This window comes from Epinephelus fuscoguttatus, linkage group LG11, assembly GCF_011397635.1.
Source record: "Epinephelus fuscoguttatus linkage group LG11, E.fuscoguttatus.final_Chr_v1".
NCBI classification, from domain to species: Eukaryota; Metazoa; Chordata; class Actinopteri; order Perciformes; family Serranidae; genus Epinephelus; species Epinephelus fuscoguttatus.
In genome coordinates, this window is record NC_064762.1 from 18,113,882 (window position 1) to 18,138,803 (window position 24,922).

General features: G+C 38.9%; 2 protein-coding genes and 1 long non-coding RNA gene across 4 annotated transcripts in view; 2 read left to right on the top strand and 1 right to left on the bottom strand.

Moving 5' to 3' along the window:
- The first annotated feature begins 1,182 nt into the window (after positions 1-1,182).
- Positions 1,183-7,390, top strand: LOC125897571 (hydroperoxide isomerase ALOXE3-like). Its single transcript, XM_049590973.1, has 14 exons — positions 1,183-1,346; positions 1,639-1,843; positions 1,940-2,021; positions 2,224-2,346; positions 2,457-2,560; positions 2,706-2,878; positions 3,057-3,200; positions 4,667-4,870; positions 5,364-5,450; positions 5,611-5,777; positions 5,920-6,041; positions 6,184-6,284; positions 6,567-6,737; positions 6,879-7,390. The coding sequence occupies exons 1-14, from the start codon at positions 1,200-1,202 to the stop codon at positions 7,056-7,058; spliced, it is 2,010 nt and encodes a 669-aa protein (XP_049446930.1). The 5' UTR covers positions 1,183-1,199; the 3' UTR covers positions 7,059-7,390.
- Positions 7,391-8,527: 1,137 nt separating this feature from the next.
- Positions 8,528-18,107, top strand: epm2a (EPM2A glucan phosphatase, laforin). Of its 2 annotated transcripts, XM_049589418.1 has the most exons (4): positions 8,528-8,899; positions 9,728-9,902; positions 15,406-15,650; positions 16,855-18,107. In XM_049589418.1, the coding sequence occupies exons 1-4, from the start codon at positions 8,653-8,655 to the stop codon at positions 17,136-17,138; spliced, it is 951 nt and encodes a 316-aa protein (XP_049445375.1). In that variant the 5' UTR covers positions 8,528-8,652; the 3' UTR covers positions 17,139-18,107. The 2 variants fall into 2 exon arrangements, with proteins under 2 accessions (XP_049445375.1, XP_049445376.1); XM_049589419.1 differs by lacking the exons at positions 8,528-8,899; positions 9,728-9,902 and adding an exon at positions 9,961-14,920.
- Positions 9,712-24,922, bottom strand: part of LOC125896677 (uncharacterized) — a 62,229-nt gene continuing 47,018 nt past the window's right edge. Inside the window, exon 3 of the long non-coding RNA XR_007450313.1 lies at positions 9,712-9,809. This is a non-coding gene — a long non-coding RNA (uncharacterized LOC125896677). The remainder of the gene's footprint in view (positions 9,810-24,922) is intronic.

Below are 24,922 nucleotides of genomic sequence, written 5' to 3' on the forward strand. Positions count from 1 at the left end.
TGCCCCAGACAAATACCTCCCATATAACAATAATAAAAAACTAATACTAACACTTAGAAAAACTAAAATTTAACTATTTTTTTTCTTTGATAAAAACTAATTTGAAATGAGCAAACCCACTTTGGAAATGACAAAAACTAAACTGAATTGAAAACAAAAATTAAAACCACATTAAAAATAATAGCGAACTGATAGAAAATACAAACCATGATAACTCTGATGAATACAGAAAATAGTAATACTATCACAAGTTAGGTGGGTTTGGTGGATAAAGCAACTCAGAGCAGGTGAGTTGTCAGTAATGTTAAGAATGCTGGGGGTGAGGGTACAGCATCTCTGATCCTGTTATTTAAGTAACCGGTTAGAGTTAGTGTAGTGTTGGTAAAGGCACTACACTATGCACCATAGTTTTCTACCATGTATTTTGGGGTTAAATGTGTAATTATTGCAGTAAACATGTGTGAAAGAGTCAGATAACAAGATATAAGTAGTAACAATGAGCATGTGTGCAAGTGTGTCAGATTAAGATGGGCAAACAGTTTCAAGCACAACAATCCTACTACAGTCCATGATGTGTTTCTAATGTGACCAATAATATATAAATAATAATCACTAATGTGTTTCTTCTTAGATATCAGGTTGCTGTTTTTGTTGTTGTTGTTGTTTGGCTTGAAGCTACAATGGATAGTTGAGTACAACTGCTGCTCTGACCCCGCACCCTACAGCTACATGTATAGACACAAAAACCAGAAATACAACTTTAACAATTACTTGACCTGTCAGGTGAAAGCACAGTGGGGGATGTGGTCTCAAACAGGTTTAAGTTAGTGTGGAGGGGCTTACATGAGAAGGAGGACAGAAAGCAAGAACACAGACCACAGAGAGAAAAAAAACTGGATTTGGAGTTTAAAGACAAAGAGGTGGTAAAAACAGCCTCCATCTGAAGGTACAGGTAAGGACTTAACTCATCTTTCCTCATGGTATGACAATTAATGATCAAAACACTGAACATGTAATATTATATGCAATGTAATACTAGAGCAAGTTATGGATTAACAAGCTTTTTGGATGTTCGTGGACAAGTATTTTGAGTCTGGAAAAACAATTTCAGAGGCTTTTAGTGAATGAATTATTTGCATTCACTTCACAATTTAGAGATTTTATTCTGTTTTTTTCCAGACAGTTTCCACAGCGTGATCATGGCTGAGTACAAGCTAGAGGTGACAACAGGTGACATGCAATATGCAGGAACATGGGACCACATCTATGTCACCTTATTTGGAACTAATGGGCAGAGTGAGAGAACTGAGTTGGACAACTATGGCTTTGACTTTTCAACTGGGACAGTAAGTTAAATGCATTTCTTTTACAGTGATTCTCAAATTAGGTCTGGGATAATGTAATGGCTTTAGCTTGTGCATACGGTACATGTATGTTGTGGTAGAAAAGGCCTCTATCGAGTGAGTGACCTTTATTTGCTTACTACACCTAACTATATTTAACAAATAGCATCGTGTGGCATTTCACATTATAGTTAACAGTTCATGGATTTTTTTGCATTTAATATGCTGTCTGACTCAACTAAAACAACCTTTTTGACAAAACTTTGTTTATGTTTAAAATAATCCTTATTTCAAGACAGGGACCTACACCATTAAAACCAGTTCATCTCTGGGGAAACTTCTGCTGGTCAAAGTGAAGAAAGACCCTTTTTTGTTTCTCTCAGAAGATGAGTGGTACTTCTCCAAAGTAGTGGTGACGACTCCAGAAGGAGAAGCCATTCTTTTCCCCTGTTACAGATGGATCTCCAGGGGAGAACTGGTGGAGCTGAGAGGAGGGAAAGGTCTGCCTCAAATTTCCAGAATAATTGATATATATATATAGATCATTACTATTTAGGCTTATGGATATCAATTTTTATGTTCTTTTTATGCTTTAGCCATGAAGGGTTTTGAGGAGGACCATCCCCTGTTGATTGACCACCGGAAAAAAGAGCTGATGCATAAAAAGAGCTTTTACCAGTAAGGTTTAACGTGTGCAGTACAACACGTACATAGAACTGCTGTTAAGATCTCAGAAATTTATCTGGAGAAATTGTCAATGTGCATTTTGGTAAATTTTTTTTTTTTTTTTTTTTAGTTTTAACGTGTGCAGTACAGCACGTACATAAAGCTGCTATGATGATCTTAGAGGTTTATCTGGGGTCTGATTTTTTCTTTTTAGATGGAAGATTATGGCTGAAGGACTTCCCCACATCAACCATTCTGATGATGCGTCTGAGCTCCCAGCTGAAATCCGCTACTCTAAGTCCAAATCAACTGAAGCAGATAATACAAAAACAATAATGTGGGTCAATATATATATATATAAAATGGAGTTGCATTATTATTAGTGTGTATTATTAAGTGTGTTGTTTAATCCTGTGTCATGCTCACCCCTTTTTTTTCTTACTTCAGTGGTCTTGAACTGAAGTTGAAGGGGCTGGTTGGATCTAATGAAAAGTGGGAAAGCATTGAAGACATGAAAAAAATCTTCTGGTGCAAAAAGACAACAATGTCAGGTAGATTTTTTTCCTATTTGCCAGTCCTGCAGCCTTACTCATCACAACAATGTCACTGTCATAGTTTCATACCAACAGATAAGTACAGATGCTCCTGTTGGACAAAACAACAAGCTTGTCTATCACGTAAAAACCTTTCTTCCAGAGTATGTTTCAGAGCACTGGAAGGAAGACAACTTTTATGGATTCCAGTTTTTGAACGGAGTCAACCCCAATGTGATCAAGCGCTGCTCAGAGCTTCCCCCAAACTTTCCAGTCACAGAGGAGATGGTGAAGCCGTTCCTGGCAGAGGGAACCTCTCTGCAGAAGGAAATGGAGGTATGAAAGAAGAGTGGCTTTAAATAGCTCATAATATTTGCTTTGGGAAGACTTGTACAGTTGTAAACTAAGTTCTTATATCACAAAGGAAAGTCCCTGAATCATATTGCCTCGCTTTATTACAAATCTGTGATACCTCTTCATGTTCTTCTTTTTTCTACCTTTCCTTCTCACACAGAAAGGCAACATATTCCTCTATGACCAGAAGAAGATGGATGGAATAACCCCCAGAACCTATAACGGTGAACCTCTGCATGTGACTGCTGGTCTCTGTTTACTCTACATGAACCCAGAAAACAAACTGATGCCAATAGCAATACAGGTATTTAAAAGTGAAGTGTTTAACATTCAAGGGGGTTTAGTGGCGTTGGTGGCGGTGACAGACCCGGTGATTTAAACCAGTAAAAACACTGAACAAAGCTGTTTCACGCTACACATCAGTGTATCTCAGACGCTGCTCATTGCAGATGGGTTTCTAACTAAGGTGGCCAGCAGGAAAACGCAAATGGCCCTATCTGGAGCCGGTGTTTAGTTTATCTATTCTGGGTTTCTGTAGAAACACAGTGGCTGTGCCCTAAGGAGTTATAAGCAGCTCATTCTAAGGTCCAGAAAACATGATTTTTATGGTAAGGTTATTATACACGAAAGAAAATATGCATATCATATTATATTCCATTTCTGCAAATATATTCCCCTAATGCCTGGTTCACACTACACAACATTTTTGTCTGTTCTGACAGTCACTATGTCAGATTACGCGATTGTGGAGTCATAAAATCGTGCCATGACTTGGCTGACAGACATGACGGACTACATGACAGTCCACACCTATCATCCCTGGTCATCTTCCATGACGTGTGTGTTGTCATCGGGAGCTACGTTTGAAGCACCACATGCAAACTATGCAAGTCACTGAATCCTCCACAAGTTCCTGCAAATGTTTCACAATGAAAGCCTTTTTAGAAAATGAAGGGATTCTCTCGACTGAAATTATAATGGGCTTTTAATTTTAAACGGGTACAGGAAGTTTGAAATGACGACGCGATGCATTACTTTAATAAGGCAAACGAGAGCGGTAAAAATATAAAAATACAGAGGGAATAAGAAATAATGGCTTGTTTCTGATGCAGTCTGTTTCAAATGAAGCTGATATCCACTGCAGTTGTGCTAAGTAAAAGCTCTGCCACTACTTCATAATGTTATTGCTTTATATCCTCCATTATAATATATAACTTTCTTTGCTAGCCTGATGCTAATGGCAGTACTCACCGGGTTACTAAAATGCCTCTGCTGTTTCATGCTATAATTTTAGCCTTTTTACTCTGTGTGGAAACAGCCCTCAAGCAAATATCAAAAACTCTGGGATGTTGCTGACATACAGTTGTCCAAGGCAGCAGATTGCTCTGTGTTTCTATTGGTCGAAGTGACAGCTGAAGTCGTGAAGGACAAATACAAAATCAAACATGTTAGACTTTCTGTCAGGACGTTATGAAACGATGGATCATCTTGCACAACACTCACACTCACTCATTCACGATCCGAGCAGACATCACAGGTCGCTGCATCAGGCTATAATGGGGCTGATATCGCGTAGTGTGAACCAGCATAAATCGTACACACTGGACCTTTAATAACTGACAGAGCAAATTAGTGACAGTTTTTATACTGTGTAAACATTAGTTAAAACACTGGTCTAGTCACATGATCTTACTACAATAGTATGTTTCAGAAGTCATGTTGCACTATTTTAACCTCTAAAAATTAAACATGTTTTTAATCACATTTCAGCTGCACCAACAACCCTCTGAGCAGAACCCCATCTTTCTGCCCAGTGACCCAGAGCCTGACTGGCTGCTGGCCAAGATGTTCATCAAAAATGCAGATTCCATGGATCATCAAGCAGTTCAACACCTCATGAACACTCACTTTCTGGCTGAGGTCTATACTGTTGCCGCTCTCCGCAGCTTCTCTGTGATTCACCCCCTCTATAAGGTAAAATAACAAAGCTGAGGTGATGCAAAAGTTGTTATCTTGTTCTGACAAGTTATTTTCTTGTGCACACAAGTTGTTATCTCATTGGCACATGATAATTATCTTGTGCATGAAAGACAGTTTATTTTCTTGTGTGCACAAAAGTTGTTTTTTTTAAAATCACCTTTTATCAATTTTTATGACATTACACTGAACAATGAAGACATAATGGCTAGATAAATAAATACTATAAACAATAAAGTAGAAAAATGTTGGAAGGGGTTATATGCACATGTGGGGTAAAGGACTGGCACAAGATATCTTTTTTAGTATAGTTTTTCTGAGCTTTAGCTCAGACTGTATTTCAATTGTTCTGTCTTATTCCCTCACTTCTAAACAGTTTTGTTTGCTTTGACTTTCTTCTGTGACTGAAACACCCACAAAGTGCTGCTTGTTGTTTGCTTCAATAAGCATCTCACTTTGACTTCCAATATTCTTCCATCTGTCTGTACAGCTGCTGATTCCACACTTCCGATACACTCTCTACGTGAACACTGCAGGCCGCAAAACTCTTTTTGGACCAGAGGGGGCTCTGAGTATAGTATGGTTCTTTAAGATATATATTTTTGAATAATCAAACTGTTCCAATTACATTGCTCTGTGCAAAAATAATCCTTTGCCTTTTATAAACAATGTAGACATTTTTTAAGCTTCAGAAAAAGTATCTGATGGTAATTATTTTTGTATAATTTATATATTAGAGCTCACTTGGATATGATGGCCTGTTTGAGCTCATGAGAAGGACTCTCTCTGAAACAACCTACAGCTCCCTCTGTCTGCCAGAGAACATCACTGCACGAGGACTGGAGTCCATTCCCAACTTCTACTACAGAGATGATGGCCTGAAGTTGTGGAACATCATCAACAGGTATTTTTTTTTTATTTTACAAGCAACAGCTTACATGTAGAGAGAGGAAGAGTTGTTGCATCATGACTTGGGGCACTGTCTTTCTTTTTTCACAAATGTCAATACTTAAAAATTTAAAATCAAATTGTTCTGTGTTCACCAGCTTTGTGAAGGCAGTAGTGGAGTACTATTACCCCTCAGACAGTGAGGTGTGTAAAGACACTGAGCTGCAGGATTGGATCAGTGAGATATTCACACATGGCTTCTTAGGAAACAAAGCTTCAGGTATTTATCCCTTATTCTGAAATCATTTGTTAACACAGTTTATATATAAAAACTTCATAGTAGCCAGTAATATTTTACAGTTTTCAATTCAGATAGTGAATACTAATAATTAACTGAAAATGATTTGCTGTGCTGTCAACAGGGTTTCCAGCAGAGTTTCATACTGTCGAGGAGGTGATCAAGTTCATCACCATGGTGATCTTCACAGTGACAGTTCAACATGCTGCAGTAAACAATGGGCAGGTAAAGAGTTGGGACAGTATTAATGTGTAATCAAGTATTAATATTGTTTTAACACATTTTCAAATGTATGTGTAATCTGCTTCATCCGTAACTACTTTTCTTTTAATAATTCACTTTAGCAGGGTATTAGCTGAGCATTACAACAGAGAAAAGGTTTAAATCCCTTTTTCTGTATTGTTTAACATTAGAAATGGCTTAATGAATTACCCCACAGAATATAATAAAATGAAATATAAATAAAAAAAACTTCAGTGATATACTAAAGGTTCTTTCATATTTTAGTATGACTACTACTCCTGGATGCCCAATGTCTCCCTCCTGTTGCACAAACCTCCTCCAACCACTAAGGGGCAGTCAAGCATGAGGACAATTTTGGAGACCCTCCCAGATGTTGGCGAGACAGTCAGCTTTGCAGCTCTGACTTGGCTGCTTTCAGACAAATACACAGATGTTGTAAGTTTGTTGCAAATAAATACACACTGCATGATCATTATGGTCTATCTACATATTAAAATGTGTTCCTATTCTCTCATTTTTTTAAACAACAAAATGCTACAAGACTAATTTTCTGTCTTGTGTTTGTTATTGTGGCAGGTTCCCTTGGGTTCATACCCTGAGGAACGCTTCGATGAGCCTGCCCCTAAGCAGATGATTAAGGAATTTCAAGCAGAGCTGTCCTTTCTCAGTGAAGCAATTACATTAAGAAACTCACAGCTTGAAGTACCCTATACATATCTGAACCCCGCTGAGATAGAGAACAGTATAACTATTTAAAAAGTTCTGAGGGAACCATTCTACAGGAGCTGACTGTATCCATGTATTTCTCAACACCAATACTGCATGCTGGGAGGTGCGTTATAGTTTGCATTTAGCACATACAATCGGTGAGGTGTTAGAGAGAGCTTGTGAGGTGTTACATACTGGGACAAGAGGAGCATATTTAAGTTGTATAACCATGAGTGGGACCGTGTTATGGTGACATATAGACCTGCAGTACTGTATGTGGAGTGGGAATTTAACTGATGAACACAGGCCAACTTTTATTATTAAGCTTTCGCACGTATTTTTGTAATCAGAGGATTGTTCTCTTATTATATACAATGGAAATGCGTGAATTCTTGACCTAAAATATCAAAATAAAGCTGGTCTGATGTGTGTTATTACCTCCACGTGGCCTGTCTCCTACTTCTAATCCAATAAAGTTCTGCAATTTCCATATAGTTTTACTACATGACCTTTTAAACTTAACAATTTTCACTTGAAATAAAGCAACCAAAAGGTTAAATTCCTCAAAATGTAACCTCTGGGTTAAATTGGATTTTTAAAGAGTAATTTAACAACTTATCCACTTATACATACAGTCCCTTGGTATCAAGTGATTCGGGGACCATTATATAGTGTTAATTACAACAGAAGTTAAATTATTATGTCTCGATGACAATTCCCCCTCAAAAGTCAGTGAAATATTTATGACATTCCCTGGTGCACCAAGCCCCTAACTTACAAGGTCATATCACCTAATGCTTATAGCCATGTAGGAACCTTACTACTTAACAGTGCTTTTTATTAAGTCACTGGTGCTCACTGTTGGTAAACTCAACTGACGTGCACCACAGGCCACAAACATTTACCATTGACCTTTACCACTACTTAATTGCTAACAAATATGTACAACATTTCATACATCCAAATAGAACAATACCAATACTACAGTCTAATAGCCTTACCAAATTTATGCTACTGCCACGCAACCTGCACATACCATGTTCAAGGTCAAAAATCTGTATGATTCAGCTGGCATGCATCAACACCTGGCTCAACTACCCTTCCTGTACAAATACAGTCTCATCATAGGTTACTGCCTCCCAGTGTAGAAAAACGTTTATGACACCAAAAATAAACACAAAGGCAAACTAATGGATAAATGGCTTTCAAATACATAATTGAAACACCTGTCAGTGCTGATAATGCAATGTAATTCAATAGCACCACTCACACAGAGACACACATACTCTGTAAATAATATATGGGATACTCTGCTTTCAGCTGTACTCGACTACAAAATTTGAATAAGCTGGTAAAAACATTCAGAGTAGACTATTTTGAGTAACACCAGTTTGGAGTTCATTGTGATGTCTCATGTAAGGTGCGCAGTTATTCGGACGGAGTGGGGCATCGTCTTTCTCCCACCACCTCCTTGCTGCAGAATCCACCATCCAAAACACGATCCGATTATTTTTAGACTACACCGTACAGTAAATAGACCGCGCGGACTTTAAACAAGAGCCGTATTATAGGCTTTCATAACCCAAGTCAAGTCCGCCATAGTAAATGACTGTCGGCATATCATTGAGTTAAAGTCGTTACAATGTTGTTCAGATTCGGGGTCATTCTCACTCCGGAGTCTTCGGATGTAGAGGTCTTTGTTTTGGGTTCGCGCGCAGAAATGGGTCACTGGGACCCGAGCGGAGCGGTGCAGATGAGAGCTTCACAGAAACTCCCGTCAACACATGAACCGTGTCTGTGGATCGGCGACGTGCATCTGGCGGAGCCGTTCAAAGACACGCTGTGGTTCAAGTTCGTCAAAAGAGTCCGGGGCACTTACATCTGGGAAGGTATACATCAGTGCTGAGGTGTTGTGCGTCAGATTTAGCCGTGCATATAATGTTTTTATTGGGCTATACATGTAATTCCCATCGAAAGTAACGTTTCAGGGAAAGGACAAATAACTCCGCCATATTTGGTTTATACTGTGTAATGTATCCTTAATGCCACATGATGGCGGTAAAGTGACACTTGTTATTCAGTATGTGACTCACTGAGTCAGTGAACTTGTAAATGTGTTTTTACCAAGACTTTATGTAAAGCAGTAATTCCACAGTGTAAAATATGACATTACAATTAAAAGTCCTGTATCCAACATTATACCCACGTATAGTTTTTTTTATTACAGTACGAAAGTATTATTTGCAAAATGTACTTAAATATCAGCAGTGAATAGACTGTGAATGTAAAATGGCCCCATGCAGTGTCATTATTAATCATAGTATATCACTGGATTATCATCGCTGACAGATTATCATGTAAGCAGTATTGTAATGCTGTAGATTGTTGAAGTAGAGTGGAGTTATATACTGTTGTTGTTAGATTTATGTTCTATAGTAAAGTGAAAACTGCAGTATTTCCCTCTAAATGTTTGTGGAGTGAAAGCATTCAGTAGCAGAAAGTGGAAATGCTCAGAAAAATTAGCAGCATAAAAGTAAATGCACTTAGTTAATCTCCACCATTGCTTGTTGTTAAATGAGATCCATTTTCTCTCTATATATTTGACACCGAAACAGCTGTTTTCCTGTTTAATACAACATACACATATTTTGTCCATCAAAGAAAGTGACAGGCGAAGTCTTTCCTAACCTTCAGAAGGTTGTCTTCTTTGTCACCAGGTAACGGTCCGTGCCATGACAGATGTTGTTCATATGATGAGAGGAACGTGGTGGATGGAGTGTACTGCCATCCAATTGGTCACTGGATAGAGGAAACAGGACACACAGATGAGATGAAACACACCACTGACTTTTACTTCAGCGTGGCTGGTCATAAGGCCATACATTTCTCCAGGTAATACAGTACAATAAAGCTATCAGCATTTTGTTGTATGGGACTGCTGTAAGTCTCAATTTCATGAAGTGAGTAAAACATGTGACCGTTGTGGCTTAAAGATTTTAGAAATCTGAGCGTCAATAAGTTGGTAGCATGACTTTAGACTGTTGGAGGTGAGCAGAATGGCTGGCCTGATACACAAACTTGAGGGTTTTCTGTTGTGTTTTTCTGTCAGTTGGACATTTATATTTATTCTTTGCTTCACGCCTGCAGTTTCCAGTAAGAAAAAAAAAGCCCTTCATCTGCAAACTGATAAAGTACTCCTCTTGTAGCCTGCCATAAGTACAAATAGAGATTCATCATTCTCTCCTGCATTTAATGAAACATGATAGATGCTGCAAGTTTTCTGCCTTTGTCATGTGGAATTCAATGTGTGTACCATATTTAATAATACTGGAAATTAATAAGGTCCCCTGGGGCCAATGAATTTCCATGCTGAAATGCGATTGTCTCTTCAACAACACTGAGGTTCACATCAGCTCCTCTTCGCTCATCTTCCTTTCCGTTTTCAAACATAACCAATCTTCTTTAGCAAGGCTTTTCTATTAATCTACATTCTTAGTGCAAGAATGAATTCTGCTTCATCCTGATAATATATCTATTAGAGAAAATTCTTCTTCAGTACAGTGTCCTGAAAAAAGAGGGCAGGACAGTCATGTCACACTCCCCTTTCTTGATGAAAGCTGTCCCTCACTTACAGGACAGACAAAGCTTCTTATGCCCACTCACTCCTTTGTTTTTTAACCTTGCTCTTTCCTATTTAGTTATAAATGCTGTCCGTCACTTGCTAGACCACAAGCAGCTGTATTATTACTTCCTCAACCTTGTCAGTGATCTCATTGGAAAGGACAGGACATCAGTCACAATTCACTTTAATTTTCAAGGCAACTCATACGTTAAGTGTTAAGTATTTAAGGTATTTAAATCTCTGTCCTATTCATAAGTCTATTTAAGAGATAGCAAGATGTTTTTATATCAGTGCATAACATCGCAATGACAGGTTTTACTAAAATCAGTCATTTACAGCCTCCAGGCTCAATAGTTGCAATAAAACCATTCACTCTATGCTCCAGTCAAATTAGAGCTAAACTTTTATCATAAATGTAAGTAAATATGTCAAAGACCTTGTTGGAAGTCACTAGTTTGCATGTGCATTGTTACCCCTGACACTTTTTGCAATCTGGCTGGCATTTATCAAAGTTTTTGTAGGTTTGGAGAATTCAACACCATTCAGCAAGACTATAAACACATCAGTGACACAACCTTTAAGAAACCATGAGCAGTAGTGACAGACAGGCTTAGAGGATTAGATGTCATTCGCTTAAAGGGAGGGTCTATCTGCGTTCTTTCAAAAGGAAACTCCCACTCAGCCATCAGAAAAAAGGTGTTGTGCCATTGTACCGAAGGCTCAAAATTTCGAAGTCCAAAAAATCTCCCATTTGTCCAAAAGGCCATTGTCTGACAGCCCAGTGTCTTGAAAACAAACGTGCATTTCTCTAAAGGAGAAAGCCACTGATTGGTTTATCCTGATATTCTTACCCTAACCAGTCTCACTCCTCATCTCTGAAGTGAGTCACTCCTTTACCATAGTAGGAAGGTTCAATGACGCAATTCTGCATAAGAATTAGCCTGCATGTCCCTCTGTTTGGGAATGTAGCCAATTTTATGGGGTTGTCACATTCTGGCCAGTTGGTCTATTGGTTGGTCGTTATACTCTGTATCCACCAAAGCATTTCCTTTCCCAGCTGAAAGTGGCATTTGTTATTGTTAAGCACTTGTAGATGTTCTATGTGATGGTTGGTCTTTATGGTATTTGTCCTGCCTCTTCTCCACAGTGATTGGACAGCTGGTGACATACCACAGTGTTCTAACCAAATATTTTTAAGCTCTCATTTTTATTCGAAAAATGGATTAATTACATAAGACATTCAGTTTAAGTTTTAGCATTATGAATTTATTTTTCTAAGTCTCCAGAGAGACACTGCAGTTCAAGGCTGGATTATAAAGCTTCTGAAAGAAATACAATAACACTGGAGCCCTTGTTGGAGTAGCAGGGTGGCTAACATTAGCTACTGGGCTGAAAATAGTAACTAAGAAAATCAAGATTTTCTTTGCCTGATTAAAATGCTACTATTTTCATAGAGGTCCTTCTGAGCATTATGCATGTGTTTTGGTGATACCAGGCTTTCAGATAAATGAGATTTTGCTCCAATGGTACATTTTTTGGACTATTGGGGCTTGCCAATGATGAGCCATCGGAACAATAGGCAGTCCCCAGCAAAAGACGGAGACACAGATTACAGCAGTGATGCCCTCCCCTAAGACACACAACTGGAAAGCTTCAGTTATATAAAAACCTAAAAAAAAATAAAATAATGTAGCTGCCCTTTAATATCTGGGGGTTATCTGCAGCAAAAACAATTCCAGTGAATGGTTTGGAGGATGCATGTTCATATTTCAATGAAATCTGTGTAGTGGTCCTAAATTGATGCCAAAAAGTCACACACACACAGCACCCAGCAGACACTCATCAACCTACCCATGCATGCCTTCCTTTTGTAAGGCACATACTCAGTGCCATGGTATACCAGGCACAGCAGAAATTAGCCCGGGACCCCTGAGGCAGTGAGCACATAACTTGCATAAGAATGAGCAGGCTTGGCTGGTGCCATCAGGTTTTAATTTGTGTCCGAAGACCTTACAAGGCTTATGTCAAGGACCTGTGTTCAGTAGGAAGCACTGTGCCCTTGTATCTTTCCTATTAATAGCTTTTTAAATTAGTCTCTCAGACCTTGCATCCGTGTAGCCCCAAGTATCATACACACTCACCTCTGCAATAACTCATTATATGATTCAAAAAGACTTTAATTCACTGTCTAGCAGGTGCCTCGTCTCTCTTGCTGATATTCAGGGGAGAGGAGGCCTAAAGGTTATAGAGCCAGTTTTGTAATGAGTTTTTATTACCGCTGAACTGAACAAGAGTCAATTTATAAAATCAGCTTTGAACAACTGAACACCAGAGACAAAACTGACATAGTTTCCAAAACAAATACTCCTTCACTGTTAGGTCAGAGGGGTATTCCAGGTAGGAGGTTCAACATACTCTGAGTCTAACCCTGAGTCTAACTCTGAGTTACCGGTTCCAGAACAGCTGATTTGAGTTAGTTCAGTCAACTCTGAGTGTGTTCACTCTGAGTTAAGCCGACAATAAAAAGCCATCATCAATGGAGCTCCAACTCCACGATCCACCATGGCAACAGGTAAATAAAAGACAGCGCCTCCATTTTAATCCAGTGGATGTAGAGATATTAATGCATGTGTAGCAGACGGTGCACATTTATCTTTAAAAGAAGAGCCTGTGTCAGAGCAAGGAACGTGTAAATAAGTTAACCATACAATTAATAAAAAAAATTAATTCAGTGTTGTCCGTTTATTCATCATTTATCAGACTTACATTTCCTTAATGAAGATAAAGTGGTGGAATCTGACTGTGTATCAGGCTGTCGAGACATTACATTATATTAATAATATATAATAATATATTTGTTCAGATTTAATCTGATGAGGAAAAACACAGGAGGCAGCAACTGAAAAATAGCAAGATTTAAAACATATAGGCTAGGCTATAGATCAAAGACATAAAGACATGACTGTAAACTCACAGTCTGACCCAGTAATAATATGTTTGGTGATTTACACTTGAAAAGACGTTGAGGTTACAATACAGTAGATTCTAAAATGTTGCACATCTATTTGTATCTTGACTCAACAGCATTCAGTTACTTTATTTCAGCTACAAATGTAGGAAATTTAAAGACAGTGGAATGCTGCACTAATGCTCACTCAGAAATATTAACATATAATCCCCAATATTAGGCTATAGGAATTATGTTCCATCAGTGCGAACAATGACATCAGTGATAGTGATCATTAGTCATTGAAACTACGTGTCTAAAGCTTCATACCGATTTTTAAAATTTAAATAATTAGACCTACACATTATGTGCAATAAACATTTGGGAGCTGCTCTAACAGACTGACAGTCTGATCCTTGTGCACAGTGTTATAAAAAATAATAAATATAAAAAGGACAGAGGTTTGATTCTGAGCTGAGGGTGAATTCTTGCTGTGTAATATTTGAATGTTAAGACAAAAACTGATGTCCAAAGAAATGATTGATGTGCATAAATTGAGTAACTTAAGACAGTCCTGAGTAACAAACTAATATCCAGCAGGATTTAGACTGTGACAGACGGTAAATCTCCGCTAATTAATGTGCTTCGATACAAGCTTTGACACGGACTGAATGAATGAGGAAATGAAACAGCGTGTAAGAGGGAGGAGACAGAGAAAAACTCAGGGTTTACTGAAGAAAACCTGCCGTCAAGCAGGTTATGTTCAGAGTCTGTTACCATGGTGATTGACTCAGAGTTTCAGTTACCTCTCTTTCTGGAACGGATAACTCAGAGTTTCCCTCATCTCAGGGTTAACTTACTCTGAGTTTTCACATAACCCGCTTTCTGGAATACCCCCCAGGTGACACAGTATATGAAAACTACCAGAATCGTCCAAGAAAAAAATGAATATTTTCATTTTATGTAACAGAGTGAAATGGTTAATCAAACTTTAAGTCATTGTTTCTGTGCATATACATTGTTTATGCATCTGATGTATAACGTGTATAACTCTTTGGCAAAATAATCCTGTTGATTTACCTACAACAGCTGTTTTGCAGGGATTTTTTTATGTAAAGAAAGGTCATCTGATAACACCAAGTCAAAACCAGAGACTGCAGTGCCACTCTAGGACATCACAGATTAACAGCGTCCTTCCTATGTTTCACCTCCTCTGGCTGTTGACTTTATGTATGCTAATGAGCACTAAATGGAGTCTGCCTTAGTGGTCAGGAGGAGAATTAGAGGTACAAGAGGTCAATCAACCATCAGTGCTACGAAGGAGAGAGGGAGGAATGTCAGGTAGGAGGAAGAATCAGAGAGGGATGGATTTGTTTGCCAGTGATGTGCTGAGGTCAGCTTTCCTTTGATCTGCCTGCAGGACTCTTTTAAAAAAATAACATCATTTTGCTCAGGAGTAACTTGAAATTCTGTGCTCCTACCTATCACACTGGCCAGCAGTCTCTCTCTGTACCCATTTCTTTTTTTGCTTTCAGTGTCTGAGGCTCTATTCAAACCCTTTAAACCATGTTATCCTCTAATACAGCTACAATACAGTTGTAACCCAGCATCACATTTTTTTATTCTGTATCTCAACTTGGCATTCTTTGTGTCCTTCATTGAAACACCACTATTGAAATGCAGATCCATTCTGAGCCTGTGTTCTTGGAAAATATTCACCTGTACAATCAGTCATTTCTTTGACCTCACAAGTTCAGAAAGTATGGCATATAATAATGACTTAAATGCATGTAATTGATTAATGCATCCCTCTGTATTGCTCCCAGGGTGCTGCCACGCATTTGGCTGGGCAGCTGCCCTCGACAGGTGGAGCATGTGACTATAAAGATGAAGCATGAACTGGGGATTACTGCAGTGATGAACTTCCAGACAGAATGGGATTTGGTGAACAACTCCAGTGGCTGCAGGCGCAACCCTGGGGAAGCCATGACCCCGGAGACTATGATGCATTTGTACAGAGACTGTGGCCTGGTGTATGTGTGGATTCCCACACCTGATATGAGCACTGAGGGTAAGGAGAATTTTGTGGACATACAATAATAAAAACAGGAATCACAACAGTACTAAGAGGAGTCAGAGTGAGGGGACAGACAGTGTGGAGCAAATTACACTTTGGCAGTGCATATTAAGGGTGTAAATTTCATTATGATATATCGCTCTTTTGGACAAGGGTACACTGGTGCCAGGATATAATTTAGATTTGATTCAGTTCAGGGACCTGTGATCACTATGTGACAATTAGAGCTGTGACAATAAGTCAGTTGAATCAATATAACAATCTAGATAGATGTATCGCAACATACCTTGTGCATACACAGTACAGTGCAGTTACGAGTCAGAGTCATCCAGCTAAAAAGCTCTAAGCTCACCCAGAATGCCCACCTTCACTGTGTTGTGTTTAGTTACCTCAGAAAGCTCACTGAAGGTTCCATTCAAATATTTAAAGGTCAGAAAATGAGCAAGGATGAGTTCTTGTGATAACAGTTACTATAACTAGACGACTACAAGAAATAAGCCCCAAAAGGATCTGTTATTGATGGAATTACAGCAGACCGTGACCATTAATCATCCTGCAAGCTTTCCTTAACCAGAACGTTAATAATTAATCATACAGTACAGTATCTCTTGTGTTGTGTCAATCACAAAAAAGGAAGACATCAGATTCCACGGTGAATTTAAGCAAATAAATAACTGATAAACTAGAGTGCAAACAAAATTTCTAGAAACAGAGATCCTACAATATGTGTACCCATCAATACTGTACTTTTAGTTTACCCCTGACAGTGTGATATTTTACTCATGAGGCAGTTTCTTGGTTGAAACAAAAAATGACCAATGAGCGACTGAGTTTTAATTAACTCTCTTCTGCAGCAGCTGCTTCTCTCATCCATCAGTCTCATCTGATCAGCTTTGATCACATTGACTGATCAATTATCCACCTCACAACTCAATCTCCACAAGTGCCCAGGAAATTACTAAGCCTTCTTAAAAACATAAAACACTTTTGAGCCATTTCTCAAACTTGAACACAGCAGGAATTTATGGGCTTTGGGCTGAGTGCCACAGACGGAGTTGGGAAGTCAGAGAAAAACCAACACATTGTTAGTTTTTGTCTTTTCATTGGATTTTTTTAAGAGTGAATAAAAGATGAAGAATACAGAATATCTCAGGCCCTCTCTTTTAAGTGTACTGTGTGTTACTGTCTTCTTCTGCAGGTCGGATCAGGATGCTTCCCCAGGCTGTGTTCTTGCTTCATGGTCTCTTGGAGAATGGTCACACTGTCTATGTTCACTGTAACGCTGGTGTAGGCAGGTCGACAGCTGCCGTGTGTGGCCTGCTCATGTACGTCCTTGGCTGGAGCCTGAGGAAGGTGCAGTACTTTGTGACAGCCAGGAGGCCGGCAGTGTACATAGACGAGGAGGCTTTAGTCCAGGCTCGAGCAGACTTCAACCAGAAGTTTGGACAACTGCGATCGTCCATCTCTTACCCAGAGACATGAGAATCAAGTGTCCTTATACTGAAGTCTTTGGATTTGAAGCAGAATTTTGTCATGATTCTTGACAAAGTGTGAAAAAACAGTCAGCATGAAAGGTGCCAGAAGGCGAAATAAGCTACAGCAAGAAAATTAACTTCTTTCCACTTAAACCTAATGTAAATAAATGACCCAATTCAGCTGAAAGCCTTTTGAAATCTGATTGATCCCTCAAGTACCTGGAGAGAATTCTGCTGGCTGACAACATAGATGTTTCAAGCAATTAAACCTTCTGTGATGTGTTCCCTTTAACTTCTGGAATTAGTCTTTTCCATTAAGCTCATACTTATGCAAATTGTGCACCTGGAGTCACCTGAGTTTTCAGTAAATGTCTGCAGGATGTCTCTTTTGTAACAATCAATAAAGTCAACATTTTTAGATGGCGACTTTTAGATGTGTTAACTGTAATGAATTGGTGGAACAGAGGTTGATCTGGTAGAATTCTTTAAAGGTTGATATAATAACAATAGTTTAAAAAAGGAAAAAGCCAATTAATTGGCAGACATCAACGCCCCAGTACACTTAGACAGACACACACCAAAAGCGACCTGCTTTCTCTTGAGCTGTACCCACTATCAACGCTTTTTTGCTCGATTTTACACAACCCACCCTTCCACAGTTCTGATTGGTGATATACGGCGCTTCATGACTGGTGGAGGCTGCGCAGCCATTGGCTTCTATCAGAGCCAAGTTTCGCCTATGTCCTGTTGACGTCAGTTATTCGGCCAAAAAGATAAATCTGTCGACCTCTAGAGGGGAACATACAGCAAAACAAATAAATATCACTGTGCTGCCTATATTGCTGTTTGCTCTCTCTTAACAAGCTATGCTCCTGAGTTAAGGATTATCCACAGCTGCTATATTGCACGATTATGTATCACTTTAGAAAATCCTTTTTTTAATTCAGAAGGGAAAATTATTATTTTTTCTTTTTTTCTTTGAAGAGATGCCAGAGCAAATCAATTCCAAAAAAACAAAATGATGACAATGCCTCTCCCTCTCTGTCAGAGAGATATTCAGCTCCCAGACACTGAAGAATACAGCTCCGCCCCATCTCTCTCAGAGCGCTTGATAACATTTCATCTTTATTTATTTATCCGACAGATGCTATTCCAACCCATCTCCTAAATAACAAAAGCAACATCCCTGCCAGACCATTTTAATGCATACATAATAAGACATTATTGGAACACTGTTTGTTGTCAATTTTGAATGTCTGCCTAGACTCATACTGAACATATATTGCTTTTTTAAGATACAGTGTTTCGTTACCTGTCCCTGATTTAAGAAAGTTTGTGGATTAGAGAAGAGGAGAGCATTTTCTCCCAAAGCACAAGTCATATTCTCATTACCTTTCAGTGGGTCCCCTCAGAAGACAGCACCTTATAGAGGGTGTCAGTGAAGATGGGTGGGTGGATTGAACCATGCATGTGTGCTTGGGAAAGAAAATGACTGTGGATTTCAAAACATTCTAAAAATATTCACAAAAACTGAATAGAAAATGAATGAAATACTTTTATTCTTTTTTTGAAGTAGCAGAGTGTGTACTGTGTATACAGTGCTGTATGTGAGTGTTGGAGTTTGTCACTTAATGGATGCCCATGTAATTGGTAAACATGTTGCATTTATTCCACCGGGTTACTGCCAGTGATTGATGTTATAAAGTATAAGCAGTCCACATGATTTTCAGGATCTGCCAATCACCCACACCAGTTCCCCGTATCCCTGCATTCACATTAGATAAGCATTAGAGAGCATTTGCAACTGTCAAAGAGATGGCTTTTTATGGTGCAGAGGAATCCACAAATATCTCTTAAATTCCATTTAATCCAGAATGTGCCGAGAGGAAACACTGTGTACCTGTGCTGATCCTATTGTTTTGGTGTGCTATGTCCCTGCAAGCCATCAGCTTGTATTTATTCCTTCCGCTCCTTCTTTTACAGACACATTGACTCTGCTGATTTAAAGCGTCACAGACCCATTCTTTAAATGTGCTTCTGCAGTACACATTCTCTTTTGTCCATTAATAGATCCATCAACAGAGACACACCATTTTCCTGATGAATGAAATAAACACATAGAAAGAATAACCTTTTAGGATGGATCACAGTAAATGGTTCAATCCCAATATCTAAGCAGACGGGCTTGGTGATAATCCCTTTGTGTGAAAGGTGGACAGCAAAAATTATTCCGACAGTATTTGAATACATTAAAAGTCCTCTCATTTATGCAGAGACATTTTTAGTACAGTCCTTGGAATGCATGTCCTGTGTACAAAGTAGGCTTGGGTGGTATCTATCTTTTCATACCACAGCATACACAGCATATAGCTGTATTTATGTGCAGGGCTGTTTTCCCTGTGGTCTCTCAACTCTCTCTCTGCTGTTGCGGGCTGGCTGTTTCCCGTTGGTCCTGTTACGTTTTCCCCACCACCCACAGTCAGCTCAGCTGCCTGTTGCACCAGACTGACCTCTGGTTGTGCAGAATGTGCACTACATGCAAAACATCCTCATTACAGCCTCTCCAGTATGAGGGTGATAGAGAGATGAGAGTCTGTATTGTTCACTATATTGAAGTCTGGATTTCTAAATACCCTGGTATACTGTAATACCATGATTTCACCCAAACATAATGCAAAGTACCCAAACAAACTACCTGACGTTTAATATGTGCAGATTACAATAACGTTACTAAAGCAGTGTTACAGATTATTTTGACCTTGTGTTGGTCAAGAGGATGATGTTCTGAATTTTATTTCAAATCTCTGTCAACTTGCTTTTATTGAGGAAAATATTAGGAAGATATGAAATAGACTGACCTGCTGAATTGAGATTAACTGAGATTATAATTTAATGATTTCAGCCATTAAAACTGCTTCAGTTATGTTCGGGATGTTAATCAAAAGGATGTGTCAGGATAGGATAGGATCCCCCTGAGCAAGGCAGGCAATCAGGCAGGCGGAGGGGATTACATTAAAACCACTATTTGGACGCACATTATTATATTTAGTATATTTTCACAGGCAATACTGTCTCTCCCTACATGCTATGTTGTTTTAAATGCACTGCTCCAGTTTCTGATTCAGATGGTGAATTCAAATCAGTACAAGTTAAGTGCCACAGACCGCTATCAGCTCAGAGACTCCAGCCAAGATGAAAACAAAATGCCAGAGCTGTGCCCTGGATTTACTGCCAAGCTTCATAAATAAAATCTACAGAATGTCTGAAATGGCAAATTTCACCAACTGTGAAGATTTTATCATTGTTAGCAGTGGGAATGAAGCCTGTCAGTGTATCAAAGACAGCAAATACCCCGGACAACCCCTGCATGCCTGGTGGCCTCACGATTAGCACTTTAGACAGTGACAGTTAAACGCAGGTGCAGAATGTTTTAAAAGATCTACCTGAGCTGTACAGGCAACAAGGAGAATGCTATAGACCGTGGGCTGATCTACTGATTGTCATATAAACCCGAGTCACAGCACTACTGAATATTGTAAGCCCATATCATCATACAAATATGAAGTCTCCATCACCTAATGTGTTAGAAATGACTATTGTATATAATAACCGTATCTAGGTTAACTTCCCCAACTATTCAAGTCATAGCTGCCAGTTCCATGTCACAGTTGGTGCTCCATGCGCATCACTGACAAACATCACTCATGCAGTGCAGATGCATTTTTTAATGTGGTCAAAAACATTGCTGCCAATCATATTCTGTGTAATTCAGCCACATAATCATGTAGTATAGTTTAGGGACATGTGATTAGTCGATTAGACGATTAAACGTTGCTACCCTCGCTAGTCTTACCAGAAGTACCAGTTGGTTAATCTTAATATTTTAAGATACCCAGAGGAAAACAGGAGGAGTTTGGATCAGCATGTGAGACTAACCAGTAGCTCTGATCACTTACGGCTCCCCCTCTCTCTATCTTTCTTTCACACACAAACACACGATTAATCTCAGATTCAATGAATGGAACTGTGTACAAGCGACCAGTATAAGTCAGCAGCTATCCACGGACACTCAAACACACTCACAAGGGTGTAGTACCAAATTCTGGGTCCCATGCATAAGCAGTCTCTGTGGGCCCCTACCTTTCCTCTCACAACTTTTGTGTTTGTTTTTTTTTTTTTTTAAACAAAGTCACTTTGTTTCCTTTCCCTTTCTTTTTTGTTTTTGGAATGTATTTCCCATTCTTGGGGAAAACATGACAGTGTACACTGGTAACATAAGCAGTCACTCCCTTAGCTCTAGCTGCATTCAAAGATGGACTAAACCATTTTGCACCTTTAAGAGAATGAGAGGGGCCTCAGAGAGCTCCCACTGGTTTTTATACAAAGCATAGTCTTTCAACCTATTTATTCAGGCAGTTTTACTAATTACTTTGAAATAAAAAACTACAAACAAAAACAAACTTTTCATTTCAGGCTTTTTGAAAACCCTTAATCAGTCCTACGATCCTTGTGACATTTGACAGCTCTTAGTTACTCTGAAGCGCACACAGTCATGAACTTCAGATTATGTCACACAGTAAAGTGAGTGACACATCATCTCACTGAGTTGACAAATCCATCTCCTGAACAAGCAGTGCTCCACAACATCTCATATTTACCAATATCTGGGATATCAATACCAACATAATTGTGTGTGACGCAGAAACTCTCGTCAGAATCAAATCCCTTTAAATTCAATATATGAGATATTAGAGGATTTGTTTGTTGCAGCAGACACCTAACAGACACAGAGATAGCACAGGGTGCAAGCAGACATCACAAGTCAACCCATGTACAGTAGTATATCACTCTAGACAAGATATATATTTATATTTATATTTATATTCTATGGCTATATTTACTCTCAACTGTTTATTTCATCCAACAGTTTGATAACAAAGCTGTTTCCAGTAACAAGACAGACACTCAGTCCACGTCTTGCAAAGGCTCATTAAACATCCCTCCGCTTTATTTTGCATATCTGTGAGATGGATGAGCAAAGCCATTTAAAGTCAGCAAGGCAACACTCACAAGAAGATATTTGTTTACTTTCTCTATTAGATATTATTATCTAAGCACAGCCAGTCAGCTGGAGAGTGAGTTGTGTGTTTTGCAATAAGCCTTTGGTCCTTTAAGACGCATGATGATGATTTTTTTTACACGAACTCTGCCCTTTGAAACGTTTCCCATTTGTCTTCTATGCAGTTCCATTAGCTAGACCAGTCTGCACTGGGGATTCATTTATCACAGAGAGGTAAAGCTTTTTCACCTGCACAGAGAGTCCCACATACAAAGAGCCACAAATGATTTATATTCATCACATCAGTCCAGGCACCCCTGGTCAATGTACTTAATAGATTCCAAGTCCAGCCATATTATTTGCATGGCGCGGGCTCACTGTGTGCTTAAGAAAAATCCAGCAATGAAGACATTGCTCCTGACTTTGCTCCCAGGCAGAACTCCAGTCACCCTGGCAGGTACTGACTGGAGAGGGAAAAGTGAAGAAAGGTAGTTTGACCAAGTAGCTCCAGATTTAAAGGCTTATTCTATCATGTATCCTTCAGTAGCTTGCATCGGCAGCCCATCATGTCAGAGGACATGTGGGAAGGTTTATCTAAGCAGTCCAATAACATCTGACTGTGAGGCATTCTGTGGAATATGAATAATGTCAGACAGTTGAAAATATAGTAAAAAACCCCAAAAACAAATCTAAGAGGCCACAGTGTGATGTTGTTAAATAATAAATATGAGATTGAGAGATGGAGACTGACAGTGTGGGGCTGAATAGCATTATTTCTATGTGTGTATGTGTGTGTGTGTGTGTGTGTGTGTGTGTGTGTGTGTGTGATGCTAAAATATGGCATGTGTTCCTCCAGACACACCACATATTTAATAGACATGAATTCTGTGCTGACACTGATAGCAGCTTTTTCCAACAGGTTTTGCTTGTTGAAAAATGCTGACCATTCACACATCACCTCCACTGTAGCAGTCCAGAAAAAATGCTCCTGTGCTCAATGGAAAAAGATACAATAAGGTTTGTTGGAGTGTCAACCAACTTTAAAGTTATTTTCAGTAATGAGAGACCTCAATCACATTGCTTGCAGTTTTCCAATATAAACTTAAAAGCACTCTGTTTGCTGTGCATATTCACTGCATGTTGATATACATACAGTATAAGGATTGGAAAGTGATAACTCAAAGTACAGAGTCACAGAGATGGAGCCATCAAAACATGCACCAGAGCCTGTAGGGGCGGATTATCCAAGCAGCCAACATATGCTAAGCTGGTCTATTGGCCAACTGAACTTTAATGCATTATTTGCAGTCTGAGTCATTCCTTAAGCAGCTAGTGGCAGTGCCCGACTGATATTCAATAATATCCAGTCTTTGTCCCTGGGGGACCATAACAATGACTGAGCTGATATATGCAGACTTGATATTTCTCAGACAGACTGTGTGAACAAAATCTGAAAATTGTTTATTAGTGTAACACATCAACTATGCACCCAATTAATTCCCTAATCAGTTGGTGGGCTTTTACCTTACTCGGGGTGCATTTAATTTCCTTTTTTATCAAGAACCTTACTGAGATTTCACTTATGCATTATGCATGTCTATTCTAAAGATATATTATTCCATAAACTTCTTGTCTGAATAACTAAAAAGTGCAGTTTGTTCACCACACATCACTGATTCAAATTCATCTTAATGACTTCTGTTTGGAAATGTTATCAAATCAAATCGAGTTAATTTATGTAGCAAATTTAAAAACAACTGCAGTTGACCACAGTGCTGTACAAATTAAAAGAATGACACACAAATATAAGCAATAAAACAGAATAGGACGTCAGTGGCTTAGTGGTAGAGCAGGCGCCCCATGTACAAGGCTGTTGCTGCAGCGGCCTGGGTTCGAGTCCAGCCTGTGGCCCTTTGCTGCGTATGTCCCCCCCCCAAATCACACTTCACTGTCTGTCAATTAAGGGCAAAAAATGCCCTAAAAAATAATTAAAAATAAAAAATAAAACAGAATAACACTGGCAAGAACAATTACATGTGCAAAAAGATTATAAAATACTAAAATATTAAAACCACTATGAACAACCAAAGGCCATTGAAAACTAATTTAATATTTGTCTTTAAAGTGTCAATGAAGGGGAAGCATTTGATTGAGGGTGGAAGGCTATACTGCCAAGTTACAATCTCCCTTACCCACCAGCCTCGATGGTGGGACACTTAAAAGACATGAAGATCTAAGAGGTCGAGTTTTTGAGTTGTATTTGGAGTATTTTACATCAGTGATCTAGTAAAAGTAGGTATATAACAGATGTTTGAGTTTTATGGCAACAAAACAAATAGCAACATGAAGGAAAAGGAAATTATTGTTGTTTCTTTTATGTTTGCTTTTGTGTTTGTCACTGATTCAAGATGTTATTGATTCTACTTTATATGCAAATCCCATCTTTGTCAGACTGTGAATAGTGGTCTTACCTGAATAATAATCGAATAATAATCAACTTGACAGCTTGTCTCCTTAATGGTCCAGTTCTCAATTAGCTTGGGTAGGCAGTCTCTTCCAGATTCCTCCTAATGCCAGTAACTGATTTAAGAATTATTCTCGGTGGATAAAGTGAATGGTTGTATTTAAAATTCATGTTTGGGAGATTGAAAGCTCTGCTTAGCTGGATTTCAAAACGCCTTGGCTGATGAATGTAGCCAAGAGACAACACCTGTGAATCTTGTGTGTGAGTT

Bases quoted from the DNA above. Each gene is read 5' to 3' on its own strand.
- epm2a (XM_049589418.1), top strand. From the start codon at position 8,653: ATGTTGTTCAGATTCGGGGTCATTCTCACTCCGGAGTCTTCGGATGTA. The intron at 8,900-9,727 runs GTATACATCAGT...CTTTGTCACCAG, and splicing joins GGGCACTTACATCTGGGAAG to GTAACGGTCCGTGCCATGAC. The intron at 9,903-15,405 runs GTAATACAGTAC...TATTGCTCCCAG, and splicing joins AAGGCCATACATTTCTCCAG to GGTGCTGCCACGCATTTGGC.
- LOC125897571 (XM_049590973.1), top strand. From the start codon at position 1,200: ATGGCTGAGTACAAGCTAGAGGTGACAACAGGTGACATGCAATATGCA. The intron at 2,561-2,705 runs GTAGATTTTTTT...CCTTTCTTCCAG, and splicing joins CAAAAAGACAACAATGTCAG to AGTATGTTTCAGAGCACTGG. The intron at 3,201-4,666 runs GTATTTAAAAGT...ATCACATTTCAG, and splicing joins TGATGCCAATAGCAATACAG to CTGCACCAACAACCCTCTGA.